The 18,146-nt window shown below is 41.4% G+C and overlaps 1 protein-coding gene across 1 annotated transcript in view; it reads left to right on the forward strand.

Moving 5' to 3' along the window:
• Window positions 1-6,170, forward strand: part of LOC102238843 (ATP-binding cassette sub-family A member 8) — a 53,650-nt gene extending 47,480 nt beyond the window's left edge. Inside the window, exons 33-40 of the mRNA XM_014536208.1 lie at window positions 557-672; window positions 876-1,016; window positions 1,253-1,311; window positions 1,571-1,760; window positions 1,957-2,097; window positions 3,691-3,770; window positions 5,097-5,152; window positions 5,285-6,170. Of these exons, the coding sequence (XP_014391694.1) occupies window positions 557-672; window positions 876-1,016; window positions 1,253-1,311; window positions 1,571-1,760; window positions 1,957-2,097; window positions 3,691-3,770; window positions 5,097-5,152; window positions 5,285-5,383 (882 nt within the window). The 3' untranslated portion in view covers window positions 5,384-6,170. The remainder of the gene's footprint in view (window positions 1-556; window positions 673-875; window positions 1,017-1,252; window positions 1,312-1,570; window positions 1,761-1,956; window positions 2,098-3,690; window positions 3,771-5,096; window positions 5,153-5,284) is intronic.
• Window positions 6,171-18,146: the final 11,976 nt, after the last annotated feature.

Raw genomic sequence — 18,146 nt, forward strand, 5'->3', positions numbered from 1 at the left:
CTCTCCCTTCCTCTCTGAAATCAAGAAATACATATTTAAAAAAACAAAACACAACAGACTGCAAATCCTGCAGCAGCAATGGTCCAACTGCCACCCCTGTAGCATCTGTAACTCCAGCTCAGCTCCCCGGTTTCCCCCGCCTCCCTGAGAGCTTAGTTCATCCCAGCCCAGAGGCCGCGGCCACCAACTCCACGCATCTACAGAAAGCAAGGCGGCCACCCCTCCCGTACACTGTCTCTTAATACAAAATAAAAACAACCCTGACTATCATTCGTATAGCCAACACTTCGCAAAAACATCTTACTATTTCTCATTAAAGGAAAAATAATCATGGTCAGGGCCCAAACATACTCACTCTGAGTATTGTAATTGCTCAATTGATCTTTTAAGTAGCTATGGTGTATCTGTGTGACACAATAAAACACAATCACCCCTTGTCCCACACTTCTCATGAGAATGGTAATTCTTGTTAGGATTCACAGGTGGGGGAGAGGGCGGGGTTCTGGATGTCATTGTGTATGCTTCCCATGCATATCTTTTCTTTCCATTCAGGCAGGCGGTCAGGGCCAGCTTTAACAACACCGAGAGGGGCGCCCTCCTGACCACCCATTACATGGCCGAGGCAGAGGCCGTGTGTGACCGTGTGGCCATCATGGTGTCCGGGAGGCTGAGGTGAGTGCCCACACGAGGTCCCCAGTCACACCCTGCACAAAGGACATTTCCCTGCACAGGGCATCACTGTGAGGAGCAGGAGGGCTGGCTGCTCCGGCTCTCCCTGGCCCTGTCCTGGCCTCCAGAAGCCAAAAATCACCAGCAGTAGATTTCTCTCTCCCTTTTCTTGATTGACTTCCTCCTCTTCCTCCTCTTCCCTCCAGATGTATCGGTTCCATCCAGCACCTGAAGAGCAGATTTGGCAAGAATTACCTGCTGGCAATGAAGGTGAAGACCCTCGCCCACGTGGAGCCCCTGCACAGCGAAATCCTGAGGCTTTTCCCCCAGGCTGCTCGGCAGGAAAGGTAAGGATGGTGGCTGGCTTTCATCTGCTATCAGATGTCAGTTTTTCCGTGTCAGGTTCATAGAGCTGTGGTCATTCAAGTTCACATTTAGCCCAAAAGGAAACCCTAAAAGAAATAAATGATTTATTGGACACTGCAGAAAGTCAACTAGAGAAGAGGTGATGTTGCATGTTATGGTCCTACTATGTGCCAGGTATTGTCCTGTTCTTGGGTTATCTTACTTAATCCTCCCGGAGACTTTCTAAAGTAGACTATGGTGTTCCAGTGAAAAAGGAGATGATTGCAAAAACTCGTTGTAAGAGTCTGACCTTTACAAGGACCTTAATCCATGAAAATTGGTAGATTGGTTAGGTCACATGACAGCTAATAAGTGGCAAAACAGGGATGTAAAACTGTTTCATTTCAAATCTATTAATATTTCCAGCCCTCTGAGTATTGTAATTGCTCAATTATTCTTTTAAGTAGCTATGGTGTATCTGTGTGACACAATAAAACACAATCACCCCTTGTCCCACACTTCTCGTGAGAATGGTAATTCTCGTTAGGATTCACAGGTGGGGGAGAGGGCGGGGTTCTGGATGTCATTGTGCATGCTTCCCATGCATATCTTTTCTTTCCATTCAGGCAGGCGGTCAGGGCCAGCTTTAACAACACCGAGAGGGGCGCCCTCCTGACCACTCATTACATGGCCGAGGCAGAGGCCGTGTGTGACCGTGTGGCCATCATGGTGTCCGGGAGGCTGAGGTGGGTGTCCGCCCAAGCCCGCACTTGACCACCAGCTGCATGGCTGGTAGAGTTTGTCGGTGGGCAGAGAGGTCACTGTGAAAAACTGGGACCACCTGACCAGGGTCTGATGGCCAAGTCCTGAGACAGCGCTAGCAGCAAATCCCAAGTCTTAAACATTGCATCTTCCTCTTCTCCCTCCTCCTCTTCCCTCCAGATGTATCGGTTCCATCCAGCACCTGAAGAGCAAATTTGGCAAGGATTACCTGCTGGAGATGAAGGTGAAGACCCTCGCCCACGTGGAGCCCCTGCACAGCGAAATCCTGAGGCTTTTCCCCCAGGCTGCTCGGCAGGAAAGGTAAGGATGGTGGCTGGCTTTCATCTGCTATCAGATGTCAGTTTTTCCGTGTCAGGTTCATAGAGCTGTGGTCATTCAAGTTCACATTTAGCCCAAAAGGAAACCCTAAAAGAAATAAATGATTTATTGGACACTGCAGAAAGTCAACTAGAGAAGAGGTGATGTGTATTATGGTCCTACTATGTGCCAGGTATTGTCCTGTTCTTGGGTTATCTTACTTAATCCTCCCGGAGACTTTCTAAAGTAGACTATGGTGTTCCAGTGAAAAAGGAGATGATTGCAAAAACTCGTTGTAAGAGTCTGACCTTTACAAGGACCTTAATCCATGAAAATTGGTAGATTGGTTAGGTCACATGACAGCTAATAAGTGGCAAAACAGGGATGTAAAACTGTTTCATTTCAAATCTATTAATATTTCCAGTTTCATTTTAAATCTATTAATATTTCCAGAGTCTGGTCATGGAACAACCCTCATAAAAGTAATATACAAAAAAAATACAAACATTAACATTAGGGTCATTTTTTTAACAACTGCAATTTAAATGCAGAAGACAGATAATTTATGAGTTGAGGGAAAGTAGTAGAGAGAAATAAGTCATAAAGACGAGGCCAGAAAATATATTTCTATAGTGGAGTATAAATATAAAGTCAGTGTTATAACGCATCATGCAGCCCACGACTAAATAGAAATATGTCATAGGGGTGCAGGGAATGAGCAAAATGAATGAGAAAGGTTGCTCCATAAATATGTGAAATAGCATCTTTAAGAAAAGAAATCTGAATCTTCCTGGTTTTCAAATGATGGAAAGACAAATTTATTTGAGAAACAAATTATTTTTAAAATGGTTTCTGGACATTATTTGGAGCTTGAATTCCTAGAGATTTCTAGTTTCCTAATCAGAGACTCAGTTATGCTCTCCTGTGTTAGGAAAGCAGTTTGAGTAGGAAGGGGAAGGTAGGGTAGCTAGAAATGCTCTGGAGAATAGACTTAGATTTCCACCTGAGTTGGAAACTTGTAGAAACTGCATGGTGTCATGGCCTGGTTGGAGGATGAAGCCGAGGAGTAAGTGTTGAGCCTAGAAAGTGAGGTGGGCCCTAGCCAGTTTGACTCAGTGGATAGAGCATCAGCCCAGTTGGATTCTAGTCAAGAGCACATAGTTCAGTTGCAGGTTGCAGGCTCGATCCCCGAACCTGGGGGAGGCAACCAATCGATGCGTCTCTCTCACATCAGTGTTTCACTCTGTGTGTCTCTCCCCTTCCCATCCACTCTCTCTAAAAATCAATGGAAAAAATATCCTCTATTGAGGATTAACAAAAAAAAGTGAGGTGGAAGGTGACTTTGGGAAGTCTGGAAATGTGATTTGCATTGTACCTACTCATCCCCATCTGAGGGGCCAAGGGCACTAACCTACCTATAGGATTCCGATCCCCAGTTTTCCTTGTGAACTGCCTCTTTCTTATTAGTATGGCTTCACCCTCTGCATTTTGCCTACCCCAAACCACACTTACAGAAATAAAGTCCAGAGAGAAGTCTGAGTCAGTTCACGTTCATTGCGGTTGGATCAGTGTGTCTCTCCTCTCCTTGCCTCCCAGGTACTCGTCTCTCATGGTCTACAAGTTGCCGATGGAAGATGTGCGACCTTTAGCCCAAGCTTTCTTCAAATTAGAGAGGGGTAAGAGTGATAGGCTTTTAAATAAGAGCCTGAAAGCAGATAATTTCAAATCACAAAATAATCCATTTCCATAACAAACATGAAATGTGATATAATGTGTTAAATTCAAATTGAATGTTAGAGCACAATATCAAGGAAGCACAGGCATTCTGTGTGCCTTTGTGGTGGTGGGGAAATGGGAGTGATTTTTACTCTTCTGGGCTTTTTCCATATCTTTTTGTGTATCTATATTGGTATAAGTTGGGTCAAAACTCAATCATACATGCATTTAAGAATAATACTGTCCAAAAAAAAAGAGAAGAATATTGTCTTTAGGAATATTGGTGCTTACATGTTTAAAACTAAATTTTATGTGGACTTGCATATTATTTTTTTGCCTTGGATTCCATATTAGGAAACTTACCTCTTGTCTGGTCACTAAGATGATCTTCTTGTGTCTGTTGTGCTATAAAACTAACTACACTGCATCTGTCATCACCAGGCTCATGTGCTCCACGCCATCTGAGCCCATTAACTCTGTGACTCTGCTCTGTGCTAGCTGGACCTCCCTCTCCATCTGTATCCTTTCATTGTCACTGTCCAGTGATATCTACGCTTGCTTGTCACCTTCCCTGAGGAAGAGATTCGAGTCTCCTGGTTCTAGAAGACTCTTCTTCCTCCTGCTAATAGCATCCATGGTCACAGTGATGCCTCTTCTTTCCATTCTCTGAGCTGAGCACCCCAGCGTTCTGAGCATCCACAGACTGGCACTGTGGCCAGTACCAGCCTGGTATTTTTGGTGGTATATTTCCAATCTGATACTGTTGGTGGCATATTCCCAGACTGCTGGGCTCCTATTGGGGCTCTAACTCCCCTGCCCAGTCCATTTTGGTCAAAGAGAGGGTTTTCTACTCGGTTTGGGTCAAGCAAACTGCATGGACGGAAAGAGGTCCATGAGGATTACCTGCTTCTTAGAAAACCACAGGCATCTTTCTCTATAATATTCTGATGCAACCCTTTTCCAAATGTGTCTGCCTTCCACCTCTTCCTGTGCTGGATGTGCAAAAACCCTGGCTCACCTGCAGGAAAGGAAGCCTTCTCGGCACCATTTCCTCCCTTAAGTAGACATCTCAGAAACTGTGCGACATAACACCTTTTCTCCAACCCTATGCAAATGCATTGCTGTTCTTTTAGCTGAATGCTGTACTTAAACCATCCTAACGTTTCTTGTCTTCACCTTTTCATTTAATATTTTTAAAAAATTGTTATTTGTATTCTGTGCTGACTTCTAAGGCCATCTGGATATAAAAACATATAAACCACTAACTTACATCCATCATTGTGCAGTTAAACAGAGCTTCGACCTGGAGGAGTACAGCTTGTCACAGTCCACCCTGGAGCAGGTGGGTCAGTTTTAGTGATCTTACATCATCCATGGAATAGAACTGTACAATAAGTACATACTCTTTTCACTCTCTTGGAGCTACAGGAAATAGTATGACATCCCTATCTTTCTATTTTTTATCCCCTTTCAGGTCTTCCTGGAGCTCTCCAAGGAGCAGGAGTTGGAGAATTTTGTTGATGAGCTTCAACCCTCCATGAAGCGGAAGCTCCTCCCACAGGAAGAGGCGTGAAGCCCAAATACTCTATGTTTCCATTCAAGCCTGTGATTGTTTTTTAAGACATTTATTTTGATAGCATCAGTGTTTGTATTTAGAACCTATATTGTGAACACTGACATGGTTTTTGGTGTGGTGAAGAGGAGAAGTGAGTGCTGGGCAAATGCAGTGACAACAGGGACAGAGGCACCCGACTGAGCCCACCTCCCAGTCCCAGCCTACCTGTGTCTGCAGGTCACCCTGCTCCCATTTTTCTGTCTAATGCTGAATAAATAAATTTACATTTCTGAATATGATATACAAATTTTATTTAATTTTTTTATCAAAAACTTAAAATCCTTTTTTTGCTACCCTAAACAGAGAAATCCATATATTTACTCTTCAGCAAGTGTGGTACTTTACAAAGCTGATATTTTAATAATAATTTAAGTGAGCATGTCAAAAAGTATTATACTTATTGAAAAATATTTTAATATATATTTTATGGCTAAAAATATGAAAACCTCATTCATTGGTCATAAAATCTGATATCAATATATTTTATAACATTTCCACAGGTAACACTATCAGTCATACAGATCTGGAAAACTGAAAACTTGCTATTAGGAATGTATTATACTTCTTTATTTTTATAAACCAACAGAGTCCTATTTTCACTGTATTTTTAAATCTTTGCTAAAAATGCTTGTATTATAACATCTTTTATGGACATCTGCCACTTCAGCTCTGAAAGTTGATAAATGTAATGGGTCCAATGACCAAGTTGGACGAAAATATAAAATAAATCTGTTATATGTAGTTTTGAAATGTCTTCTATTTTATGTGTCTTTTTCTCAACTCTTGGGCCTCCAATTTACAAGTTCATTGCAATCCAATGGAAAATGATTTCTAATATAAGAGTAAGTTTGCTGCTTTAATCAATGCGCTACCAAAATCTAAACGAAGAAGACACCACACCGTGATTAAGGAAGTAAAAAGTGGTGGCAAGCGGAGACGTTTTCTAAACTACTGGATGTGATGACCACATACAAAATGTAAGATTTTCTGAGTGGAGAGGATCCTCTGAGCTTTCTACCAGTGCTTTCATGTCTTTTCTTCCCTTTCAGAAAATTCTAGCATCCCAGAAAATTCTGCTCTGGAGAGCTCCTCTCCCCAACTACCTTCCCAGGCTCTTGTGTGAGGTTTGTTTATTCATCTTGTGCTAGGAAGAAAAAAAATGAATGGAACTCAGTTCTTACTTTCAGTGAATGCTGCCATGTGGCACAGTGACTTAGAGCGGGGCCTAAATTTAATCTTGGATCAACCATCTACTCTCTCTGCAGACCTTGTTTACTCACCTGTAAAATGGAGATCTTGATCTCCTTACCCACAGCAGAGGGTTACCATGACAACCAAAAGAGACAAAAGCAACAACAACACCAAACTGCTGCCTGACTATTACCAGTGCCCAGGGATTCAAAGAAGCTCTGCCATGCCCTGACCAGCTCCCTTCTTGTTCCTCTCCCCTCACTTCTCAAGGACACATGGAAATGAACCTGTTTTCACCTCATTCCCCAAGGGCCAGAGGAGGTATCTGGGACTAGTACACTGAACAGACTTCTTTTAAGGGAGGATTTCACATTGTAACCCAAAGAAATCACACAAACTAGGTCAGTGGGAGAGATATCCTGGGACAAGCAGAGTTTTTGCACTGAAGTGGCTTTTTATTTAACCCATGGATTCAACCAGCCTCGGTATCACAGACAACCAGGTCTTTGGAGAAATGAAAATGACAACTGTGTCATACCTGAGCTTAAGTTTTCACCTGCTCTTGGGCAAAGAAAAGCTTGCCCAATTCTTAATACAGCTTCATTGGGACCAAAAGTCTGCTGTTGGCTTCAAATGATGTGTCTGGGGGTAGTGGGGGGACTAAGAAATGAATAATTTTCCTCCCACCTTCTAAGTTCTTCTAGCTGGACTAATAATCAAATTAGCAGTGACAGATTAACAGGAGAAAGTCAGATTTTAATACATGGGCATGGGGAATTCACATATGCATGAAAATTCCAAAGACACAAGGCAACATTGAGTATATATGTCAGTTTGGACAAAGGAGAAAAGAGAGAGAATGAGCTATTCAGTTTCAGAAATGAGAATGGGAGATTTACAGATAGTTGAGGAAGAGCGGGACACATGTGGCAGGCAAATTCTTGCCAGACAACTCAGAAACAATGGGTCAGGGGTATCTAGCGAACAGGCCCTGCCTGAAGCCTCCCCACATACCACACTTAATTCAAATTAGACTAAGATGAACATCATCAGACTTCCTTTCTGAAGCATGTTTTTCTATCTGAATCTCTTGGGGAGCAAAGGAGGAAGGGTCAATATTTTTCTCTGAGTCTTTTGTTTCTTAATCAACAGCTTAAAATAAAAATCAAAACATTTTGTCCCCTACATCTACAGAGGAAATCCAAGATCACGAATCTGGTACCACACGGAGGATGATGAACTTTGAAATATTTCATGACCAGATGGCAGTTGTTGACATTTCTGAGGCCAATGAGAAAACCTAGAACTAAAAGAACAGATGAACTGCAGCGTTTACCCTCAAACATGTCACAACCCCTTATATTTATAGATCACAGAAGACAGGAAACATATTGCTATGCAAAAGATCATTCTTTCTGCTCCTTAAAGCCAGTCTTACTCTGTCCATCCATTTTTAAATTCTTATCTCACTTCTATTCCATAATATTCTTTTAGCCTCCTTTTTTTTTTGCCTTTTCTCTGGAGGCCATACCAAATTGTATTCAAGAGAAATATTCAATTAAAGTAAATTGGTTGGGCCCAGCCGTGGTGGCTCAGTGGTTGAGTGTCAACCTGTGAACCAGGAGGTCATGTTTTGATTCCCCATCGGAGCACGTGCCCAGGTTGCAGGCTCGATCCCCAGTGGGGGTCATGCAGGAGGCAACTGATCAATGATTCTCTCTCATCATTTATATTTCTCTCTCTCTCTCTCTCTCTCTCTCTCTCTCTCTCTCTCTCTCCCTCCCTCCTTCCCTCCCTTCCTCTTTGAAATCAATAAAAATATATTTTTAAATAAATAAAGTAAATTGGTTGGCATGGTAGAAACAATACTAGTTAAATGACCAACATCTTTATTTTTCAACCAGATGTACAATCCTAAGGAAACCTGGTTTCTGTCTCCCTCTCCCAGGCTTCCTCTTTTTCTAGTTTCTATGCTTTTGATTCCTTTTCTGCTCACATGTTTGTTTCTTCTTCTTTCTAGTTCTATGACACTTCCAAAATCTTTTCCAAGATCTTGTTGAACTAAAACTATGGGAGAGGATTTTTCCCACAATTAAAAAAAAATAGTACAGACTTCCAAGACCTGAGAGAGGCCAAGTAATATATTATGTTGAATGAGAGTTGCTAAAGGAAACAGGGGAGATATGAAAATGTCTTTATGATGGTGGGAGCCAAATGTCTCAAGAGATATCCTTTGTCTACTTCAGAGGAGAAGACCATCCACAGCTATGAAAGGATTGAGGGGAAAGATGAAATCATTATCATCACATAATACAGAGGAAATAGCAACATTTGGAAGTGGGGGGGGGGAGTAATATTCTTTTTACAAATTCCAGAATTTCCTTACCTTCTTTCCTGGTAATTTAAAATGTGTATTTTCACCTTTCTCTTCACATCCAAGGGGAAAAAATACTTAAGACTTAAACTAAATAGTGATTCTGAAGTTGAGATCATAACCTTTGGGAGCCTGGATGATTTAAGTCTTGGTTTGGGGATTGAAAGGTCTCTTGTATCAAGGTTCTAAGTAGGCTGAAGCTTCTCTACTGCCATCAGAGACTCATGAAAACTAAGCATAAAGCATGTGAGTGATTCTTATTATCTTGGTTATTTGAAGTCTGACTCCCTGGACTTGTTAGGGTGGTCTAAAATGAAAGAGAGGAGACTGCACCATTTTATTTATTTTTTAAATATATTTTTATTTATTTCAGAGAGGAAGGGAGAAGGAGAGATAGAAACATCAGTAATGAGAGAGAGAGTCATTGATTGGCTGCCTCCTACACGCCTCCCACTGGGATCAAGCCCACAACCAGGCATGTGCCCTGACTGGGAATTGAATTGTGACCTCCCGGTTCATAAGTCAACACTCAACCACTGAGGAACACTGATTGGGCACCATTTTAAACTTCCAGCCTCTACAATACTGGAAAGTTCATGAAAGGAGGGTGGAATAAATGTTAGAATCTAATCTTTCAAATGCAACAAAACTTTCAAATATCTCCAACCCTGACCTTTTCCTTGAGCTCTGCTCATATATCCAAGCACTTGCTTAATTTCTCCATTTGAATGTCTAATTTGCATCTCAAACAAAATGTGTGCAAAATAGAACCCTTAATATATTTCCCTTAGCCTTTTCCTTCTCAGTAAATAGCAACATACAATTGCCAACCTAGGAGCCACCCTTGGTTTCTCTCTTCCCTTCTTCCCTTCAGCTGATCCAATGGTACTGTTGACCCTACCTCCAAACTGTACCCCAAATCCATCCACCTCTTTACATGTACTGTTACCACCATAGTTTGAATGTTCTCATCTAGATTTCTGCATTGGCCTCCACACTATTTTTCCTGCATCCAATCTTGCACTCTGTACTTTATTTTCCAGGCAGTGGCCACAAATCATATCATGTCACTGTTACTGAACCCAACTTTGTGTGCCCAACACTTCTAAAGACCAAAACTCAAAACATCAAAGTTTGGAGTAAGGAAAGGTTTATTGGTCAAGAAGGTGCCAATTGAGAAGATAGAAGACCTAATGGTGACTCAAATCCATATTGCTCTCTGGGCTAGGTTAAGGGGTTTTGATTGACTAGGGGTAGACAGAAGTACTGGTGGGACAAGTTTTAATTGGAAGACCTTGGAACTTGGCCATTTATGGTAAAAGGCATCAGCACTGGTCCTGGACAATAGACTCTTTGCTTCTGAAAAGGTGTTGGTGTTCAAGATCCAGTTATGTCTCAATCTTTGGTTCTCTCTGTGTTTGCGTGATATGGGACTTTGGTTCCCGGTGCAGCTGGAGATCAAAGTTCTCTATTTTGCACATGCTTCAGCTGCATAACTCACCATTTTGGTCTGTTGTCTCTAAAAAGCGACTCAGTATCTTACTCAACAGAATAAGACTATTTTCAGCTGGTTCTGTGGTTACATCACCACATCCCTTTTAAAGTCCACCATTGCACTAAAATAAACTCCCTATTCAAGTTTACAGATCCTTCTATGATGTGGCCTCTGCCCACTTCTCTGAGACTCCAGCCACATGGGCCTTTGATCTGTTCCTTAAAAACACTAAGATTGTTCCACCCACAGGACCTTGCATCTGCTTTTCCTTCTGCCAAAAACCTTCTTCTCCCAGACATCTGCATACTTGGCTCTTGATTATCTTTCAGGTCTCAGTCAGCTCAATTGTCTCCTCTTCAAAAATATCACCCTAACCACCAAACCTAAAGCCGCTCCAAGTCACTCTCACTATTTTCTTTGCTTTATTCTTCTTAAATTATCTAGCTTATTTATTTATTTGTGGATAAACTGTATGCCCCACCCCCTCCAGTTAAAGATAACCTTCATGAGTGTAGAGATCTTATCTTCCTCATTGTTTTCCCATGGCCTGGAATAGTACTTGTCCTATAATAAGCAACCACTGAATAATTATTGAATTAATCAACTGCCTAAATACAACCTCTGCTTCTCTCTGTTCTAGCACTCATTACTATCAAATGTAGTCATCTGTCACTAAAGTTTTTTCTTCATTGGACTTTTCAAAGTTGTAGAGGAGGAAAAAATAATTTTACCTCTACCCTTCTAGGTTCTTGGCTAAGATCCCCCCATCCCATAATAAAAATATTAATAGAAGAAACACAAACAGAAGTTTGATAACATGTATACAAGGGAGATACCCAGGAAAACTGAGAAACTCCCCCAAGGGACCAAGCCATCACTTTAAAAACAATCTCTAGCTCAGCCAGCATAGCTCAGCATTTGAGCGTGAACCTATGAAGAAGGAGGTCACAGTTTGAATTCCGGTTGGGGCACATGCCTGGGTTGTGGGCTTGATCCCCAGTGTGGGGTGTGCAGGAGGCAGCCAATCAATGATTCTCTCTTTGATGTTTCTATCTCTCTCTTCCTCTCCCTAAAGGATGAGCAAGTCAACAAGGGGAAGAATGAAAAGCAGGTGAAGTGGTAGGGAGTCTTGAAATGGATTTTCCAGTTCACATTCCAATGTGGAGAATACCAAGACCAATAAACTACAAGATACTTACACTGAGTGGCCAGATTATTATGACCACCCCATCAGGACAATGAAGTGAATTAGTTATGCAAATAATAATAAAACCTTGAGAGTTTTTGCTTAGGAAGTTTTCAATATTCAATATTTTTGGAAGTGTCAATGAAGTACTGATGGGATATTGAAGGAGGAAATTGAAGGAGGAGACCAAAAACATTCCCGGAGCCACTTTTTTCAGACCTGTGCCCTTTGACCATTTTTTATGTAGTGGCCCTGGCCATGGTTTTGGCCATTCAATATATTTTCATGGACTTGTTACAAAATACAAACCACAACTGTCAGGCATGTAGTTACAGCTGTCTAAGAAATAACACATTCCGTTTAGGCTTGTCGTGAACCCTGTGGGTTCCTTTCCGAATAGCCACTTCCTTTGTTGTCTCTGAACAGGGATTGTGAGTAGTTTCAGAACAAATATAGGGATTTCGCTATTTCTATGTGGACACAGATTTCTGAGATTCTATGCTGCATATCTACTCCAAAAAAGGCGGGGGGGGGGGAGTATAAAGAAACTATACCCTGCAGCTCAGAAAGTTGAAGAGCCTGGCTTCCTTAACCCTTTGGGGTCCAATTTTATTTTTGGAATTCAAACAGTCTGGTCCAAATTAATTGACAGGATTGAATGTTGAGCTGGTTTGCGGTGTCGACCTCAGCCTCAACGTTGGACCTGCTCCTAGCGCCTGGTCTGTCGAGTCAGCCTCCACGTTGGACCAAAAAGGGTTAAGAAATCCCAGCAGGGCAGAAAGATGTTGGCAAAGAAGGCAGAGCAGGAGGCAATGGGCTCTGGGAAGAGATGGTTGGTGCTAAGGGACCCTGAGCTACAGAGTGAGGGAGCTGCTCTGCTGCCATTTGGGGAAGTAATAAAATCTTGCCAGAACTCTAGAAGGATGAATGTTTGAGATGTTTGAATAACATCCAGGACTCGATTCCGGTCAAGGGCACATGCCCAGGTTGCGGGCTTGATCCCCAGTAGGAGGCGTACAGGAGGCAGCCAATCAATGATTCTCTCTCATCATTGATGTTTCTCTCTCTCCCTCTTCCTTCCTCTCTGATATCAATAAAAATATATATGTATATTTTAAAGTATTAAGGAAGGTCTATTAAGCCACTGGAGCCTTTAAGACTAGTGAGAAAGAGCAATTGGGATAAATATCCCAATTCAAGATCAATTCAAAACCACCATGAAAGTAACTTCTGCTTACCAGGACTTCAAAAATAACCCTGCTTTTGTTTTTATTTTTATTAAGCCACAAGGCTTAACTGTAAGCTCCAAAAACTCCTGGGCAAGGATTTTGAAAGGGCTTCATCTAATGGTGGTTCCTTACCTTTTGGCTTCAACAATAGGTAACTATAAAGTTAATAGTAATGCTACTTGAGTGGACGGGTTTCCCAGCCCTTCCCAATATATCCATGTTGCATTTAGGACTTAGATACTACCAAGTCAAGTTAGCTAAAAAAATTTTCTCAGGACACCTAACTACATTTAGGAATTAAAATAAAATTGGGGAGTGCTCTAATGGAGGATATTAGAATTCTAACTTCCTCCTCCATTGGGGTTCAAAGATATTAAACTGATAGATTGAGATATTCTCAAGTTAAGCAAGATCATTATAATGTGTTGTTCTACATTTCAACTAACATCAAAAACACGGTGAGAGTATTTTGCTCAGTAAAAGGGAACTTGGATTTTCAAAAGCTGAGAAATGTGGGTTGAAGGATTTATTTATTCCTTCTCAGTTAAGTATCAGATGCAGAAAGGATAATGTCGGTTATTCAATAGATTTTAGCTGCCCCATGTAATGAATGTGCCTTTAGCATAAATGTATGAGGATTTTTTAAAAAAACATTGAACTATTTAATCTGATTTCTTATTGGTTATTAATTGTTCATGCTATCTCATATTGATTAATGGAGTCCAGGTAGCAAACAATAAAAACCAAATACCACCAGACTATTAGGACAAGGGTAAAAGAACAGAAACACTAAAACAACAACAACAAGAAGATACATAGTGAAAGAAGGGTAAAAACTTAGGCACATGTATCCCTGGCCAGTGTAGTTCAGTGCTTAGAGCATCGGCCCACACCCCAAAGAGTCATAGGTTCAATTCCCGGTCAACGGCATGTACCTGGGTTGCCCATTAGATCACAGGAGGCAACCAATGATGTGTCTCTCTCACATCAATGTTTCTCTCTCTCTCTCCTTCTCTCTTTCTTTCTCTCTCTCTCTCCCTTGCCCCTTCCATTCTTTCACTCTTTCTAAAAAGCAATGGAAAAAATATCCTCGGGTGAGGATTTAAAAAAAAAATTTTTTTAAATAGGCACATGTAAAATGATCCTTCATTTCTGAAAATGGCATAAAAGAAAACTGAATGATTTATTATCATTAAACAATGACTGCAGCTGTATCTCAAAGGAATACATATAATCTGGCCAGCCAGATTTCACAACAAATGAACACTTGAAAATTCTGCAGCTGCAAAAGACCTGGGAGAGAGATGTATCAGTCTGGAACATTGCACAAAAGAAAGGGGAAATCAAAAATAGTCCTTGAAGGTAGGTAAGAAAATAATGGTGTAATGATGACATGCCCTTGAGAAAAACTTTTTCCTTTAAAAAAACATAAACACTGGTATTTGAGGAGAACTGACATAAAAAATGTATTCATTTTTCACAGACCACAGAGCAATGGTAAGACTACTTCCAGTAGAAGTAGTATCGCGTAATCAGATAATTCTCTTTCACAGGAAACAAGTATAAAACTGGGCAGCATTGTCAAAAGCAACCATCTCAAGGTACTAAAAAAGACCAAAAGAAGACAACACATTGTGAAGATGTTCCTCCTGAAGAAGTGCTGCTATAGGTGGGAGGACAGTGGGGAGTTTGTGGCATCCTTGCCTGGAAGGCTCCCTCCCCATCCCTTCCATATCTGGTGAGGAGCAGAACCTGTGAGGGGAAATGGTTTAGAACAGCGGTTCTCAACCTGTGGGTCGCCAACCTGTGGGTCGCGACCCCTTTGGGGGTCGAACGACCCTTTCACAGGGATCACCTAAGACCATCGGAAAACACATATATAATTACATATTGTTTTTGTGATTCATCACTATGCTTTAATTATGTTCAATTTGTAACAATGAAAATACATCCTGCATATCAGATATTTACATGACGATTCATAACAGTAGCAAAATTACAGTTATGAAGTAGCAACGAAAATAATTTTATGGTTGGGGATCCCCACAACATGAGGAACTGTATTAAAGGGTCGCAGCATTAGGAAGGTTGAGAACCACTGGTTTAGAGCTTCAGTTTAGAGCTTGCAGCAAAGACCCGCATCTCCACTGCTGAAAGCAGGGAACTCAATTCAGGGCAACCAGAAATGTAATGGAGAGATCCTAGAAGTCAGCAAGCCATAGAAAGATCGAGAAAATAAACTCACACATGTGCACAATTGTCTACAAATCTGCAAATGCCATGATAGCCTGGCAAAAAAAACATGAAAGCTGAGGGAAACTTAAGAGCCTGTTTGGGACATGGAATCCATCCCTTAACTCACACACAGCTCAGGCCGAGGAAGGAGGAGACCTTACAGGCCCAAAGTGACCAGAGCATAAACTTTGCCCAAATCATTGTCCGACCTCCAGAGTGCAAAGACGGAAGGAGCACCCTAAGAAGCCAGCTGTAGTCTACACATCTGTTTTCCCCTGTCCTGTGACTCACTGCTCCCTCTGCTCTAGCACGACATTGGACACTTGGGGACAAGGGACAGAATCATTTCTATGAATCACAGCTACCTAAGCATCAGGAGCTGCGGGTAGAGTAGTGATGGACATGCACCATGAAAGGTATAGTCAATAGAGATACACAGAACAAGGCTAGACATGGTTCTCACCCTATGGAGAGGAATTTGTAACAATATATGATGGGCAACTGAGCTCACTGGGGAGAGAAGGGCACAGGTGTTTTTTAATCTGAAGATTCCTGGTGGGAGCCAGGCAGCAGCAAGAGTCGGCAGACACATACCCCTCTGCTTTCCTGAATGACCTTGAACCATAGGAAAAGAACCTGGGTCAAGATAGCAAATGACGCTGATACATTTGACCTTTTCTCTCAGTCCTCTTTCTGCAGAGATAAGACAGCTTATCTCTAAAATGACCCAGGGATAAGGACATACATAGCTTTGTACCACCACCAGAAACTCAAGAAGGGTCCCACTCACAAACCGAACCCTCAAATAATTGTTTTGTGGATAATGTAACAGAATTGTTTGAAATAATGTGGCAGCTGTAGAAGGCTTTTTCCTAAAGATATTGGGGAGCTCACAGAAACACTGAAGAAGCTAAAACCTCATTTCAGAAAGGGGTCAGGCACCAGAAGAAGTGAGGCAATGGGAAAATACAGCCAACGTCACATCTCAGGGACAATCTGATTTGGGCCACAGCACCAACGCCATTACTGCAAGATCATTGATGCCACCAGCAATGGTCACAGCCACTGGCTTCCCAATGCTGTCACTGCTGTGAAATTTCCAGCACTACCATCGTGAAGTCTGTCTCTACCATCCCTTCACCTTTACCTCACTTACCCTGGGTTCAACAACTCCAGATGGAGCATCCTCCTGGATGGGCTGAGAGGGAACGTTGGTCCATTTGGACAGCCAAATGCTGCCCTCCACCAAGGCTTAAACTTTATGAACTGCTCGATTTCGTGTTTGAAAGAATTGTACTATATTTAAGAAAGGTTGCATGCGGATTTTAAAAAATGTCTTGCTTTGAGCAAGTAAAGCTTCAGGGAATAGAAGAGACTGACTCATCATAGAAGGACTCCCTTACAAGACAAAGAGTGACAGGAGGAAACATTGGGAAGATCAGCAGCTGTGGACATATGAGAGGAGAAAGATCACTCAGTGACGCTCTAAAAAAAAAGCAGATTTATCACAGGACTTTCTTGTTCTATTCTTTGTTGTGTGTGTTTATTATTATTATTTTTGTCATTACTCCAAGATCTCATACTCTTCTTGATACTTGTCAATTATCTATTTTAAATTTAAATATTTTAAATATTTGGACTTCATTGGAGATTTACTTCCATACCCAAATAAAATATTCTGGAACCTTCCCCACCTCCCCCCCCAAAAAAAATTACTAATCATAGACTCTAAATCTCAAAAAACTTTCTAATTGAATATCTATGGCTATGGCTATGCCTACATCTATATATATCTGTTGTGATGGAAAAAAGAATAATGAAATCATATCAGTGGTTGATTCCTTAGGTTAATTGATAGTTTCCAACATGATGGCCAAAGGACTCAGTGAAGAGTTGATTACATCTACTTTGTTATAGTTGTAAACATCTTTGTTGGTTTCTGTAAACAACTTTGTTGGTTGCTGTAGAAACATCCCAAAGATTTCAAATAATTTCTTGTATGTTGACAAGATTGATTGCCACTTGGTTCCAGTCCTGAGTCACTCTTAATGACACAGTGAAAACAGAGTGAACACTGTCCGGAATCACCAAAAATTGTATTGCATTCCAACTTCCTATGAAAGCTTTCCTCTCGGGCTTTTCCCTCTTCTTCTCTCAAGTTCAAACTTGCAGTGTCTGTTTATTTTTGAGCCAAACACTGAGCACTTGCTTCAATGAGGGATGTGCTACAACTTGGATAGTTTGCCACACGAACCTATTCAAGATCAACAGGAGAATCCAACATTTCACAGATTTGGGATTAAGTCATAGAGACTAATAAAAGAATGTCTTTACTATACTGTTTGCTTTAAACTTACGAACTGGGAAACTCAATAGTCATGTCATTAAGAATGGAGCATAAACTTCATTTGTGCCTTCTACAAAGTCAGAAAAATAGACTCCGATCTGAACCTATTTGTCTTTGAGAAATGCTGGAGGGAAAACACACCACCTGGGCTCTTACATAAATTAGCTTTTTAAAAAAATAAAAAGTGCCTCTTATTCTTTGGCTTGTTCTTGAGACTTTGGCGCAAAGTGAATCGAGTTTTCACCACCCCGTCCTGAGATGACTTGAAGAGCTCTTCCCACGCTCACTCAAGGTTGTGCTTACACAGGACAATGGAGCCCCATGCTGCCTACTTGGTTACCCCAATTGTCCAGTAAAGTCCTTGTGTAAAACAACATGCCATTCTTTCTTTGGTGCGTCTCGGACAAATAGGTAGGGGAGAGTGGAAAGAGACTGATGCTTAGTTTCCTTGTTATTTGCCATCTCGATCTTAAATGGAAGACTTCTCGTTCAAGATAAATAAATGCACTCTTCCCTCTCGCTCCAAATCCTTCGAGGTTTGAAACGATGAAAAAACTAATCATCCGAGAGATGCAAATCAAAATGACAACTAGGTACCATCTCACACCTGTCAGACTGGCTATCATCAACAAATCAACAAATGACAAATGCTGGTGAGGATGCG

The sequence above is a fragment of the Myotis brandtii genome, unplaced genomic scaffold (genome assembly GCF_000412655.1).
Source record: "Myotis brandtii unplaced genomic scaffold, ASM41265v1 scaffold157, whole genome shotgun sequence".
Lineage (NCBI taxonomy): Eukaryota > Metazoa > Chordata > Mammalia > Chiroptera > Vespertilionidae > Myotis > Myotis brandtii.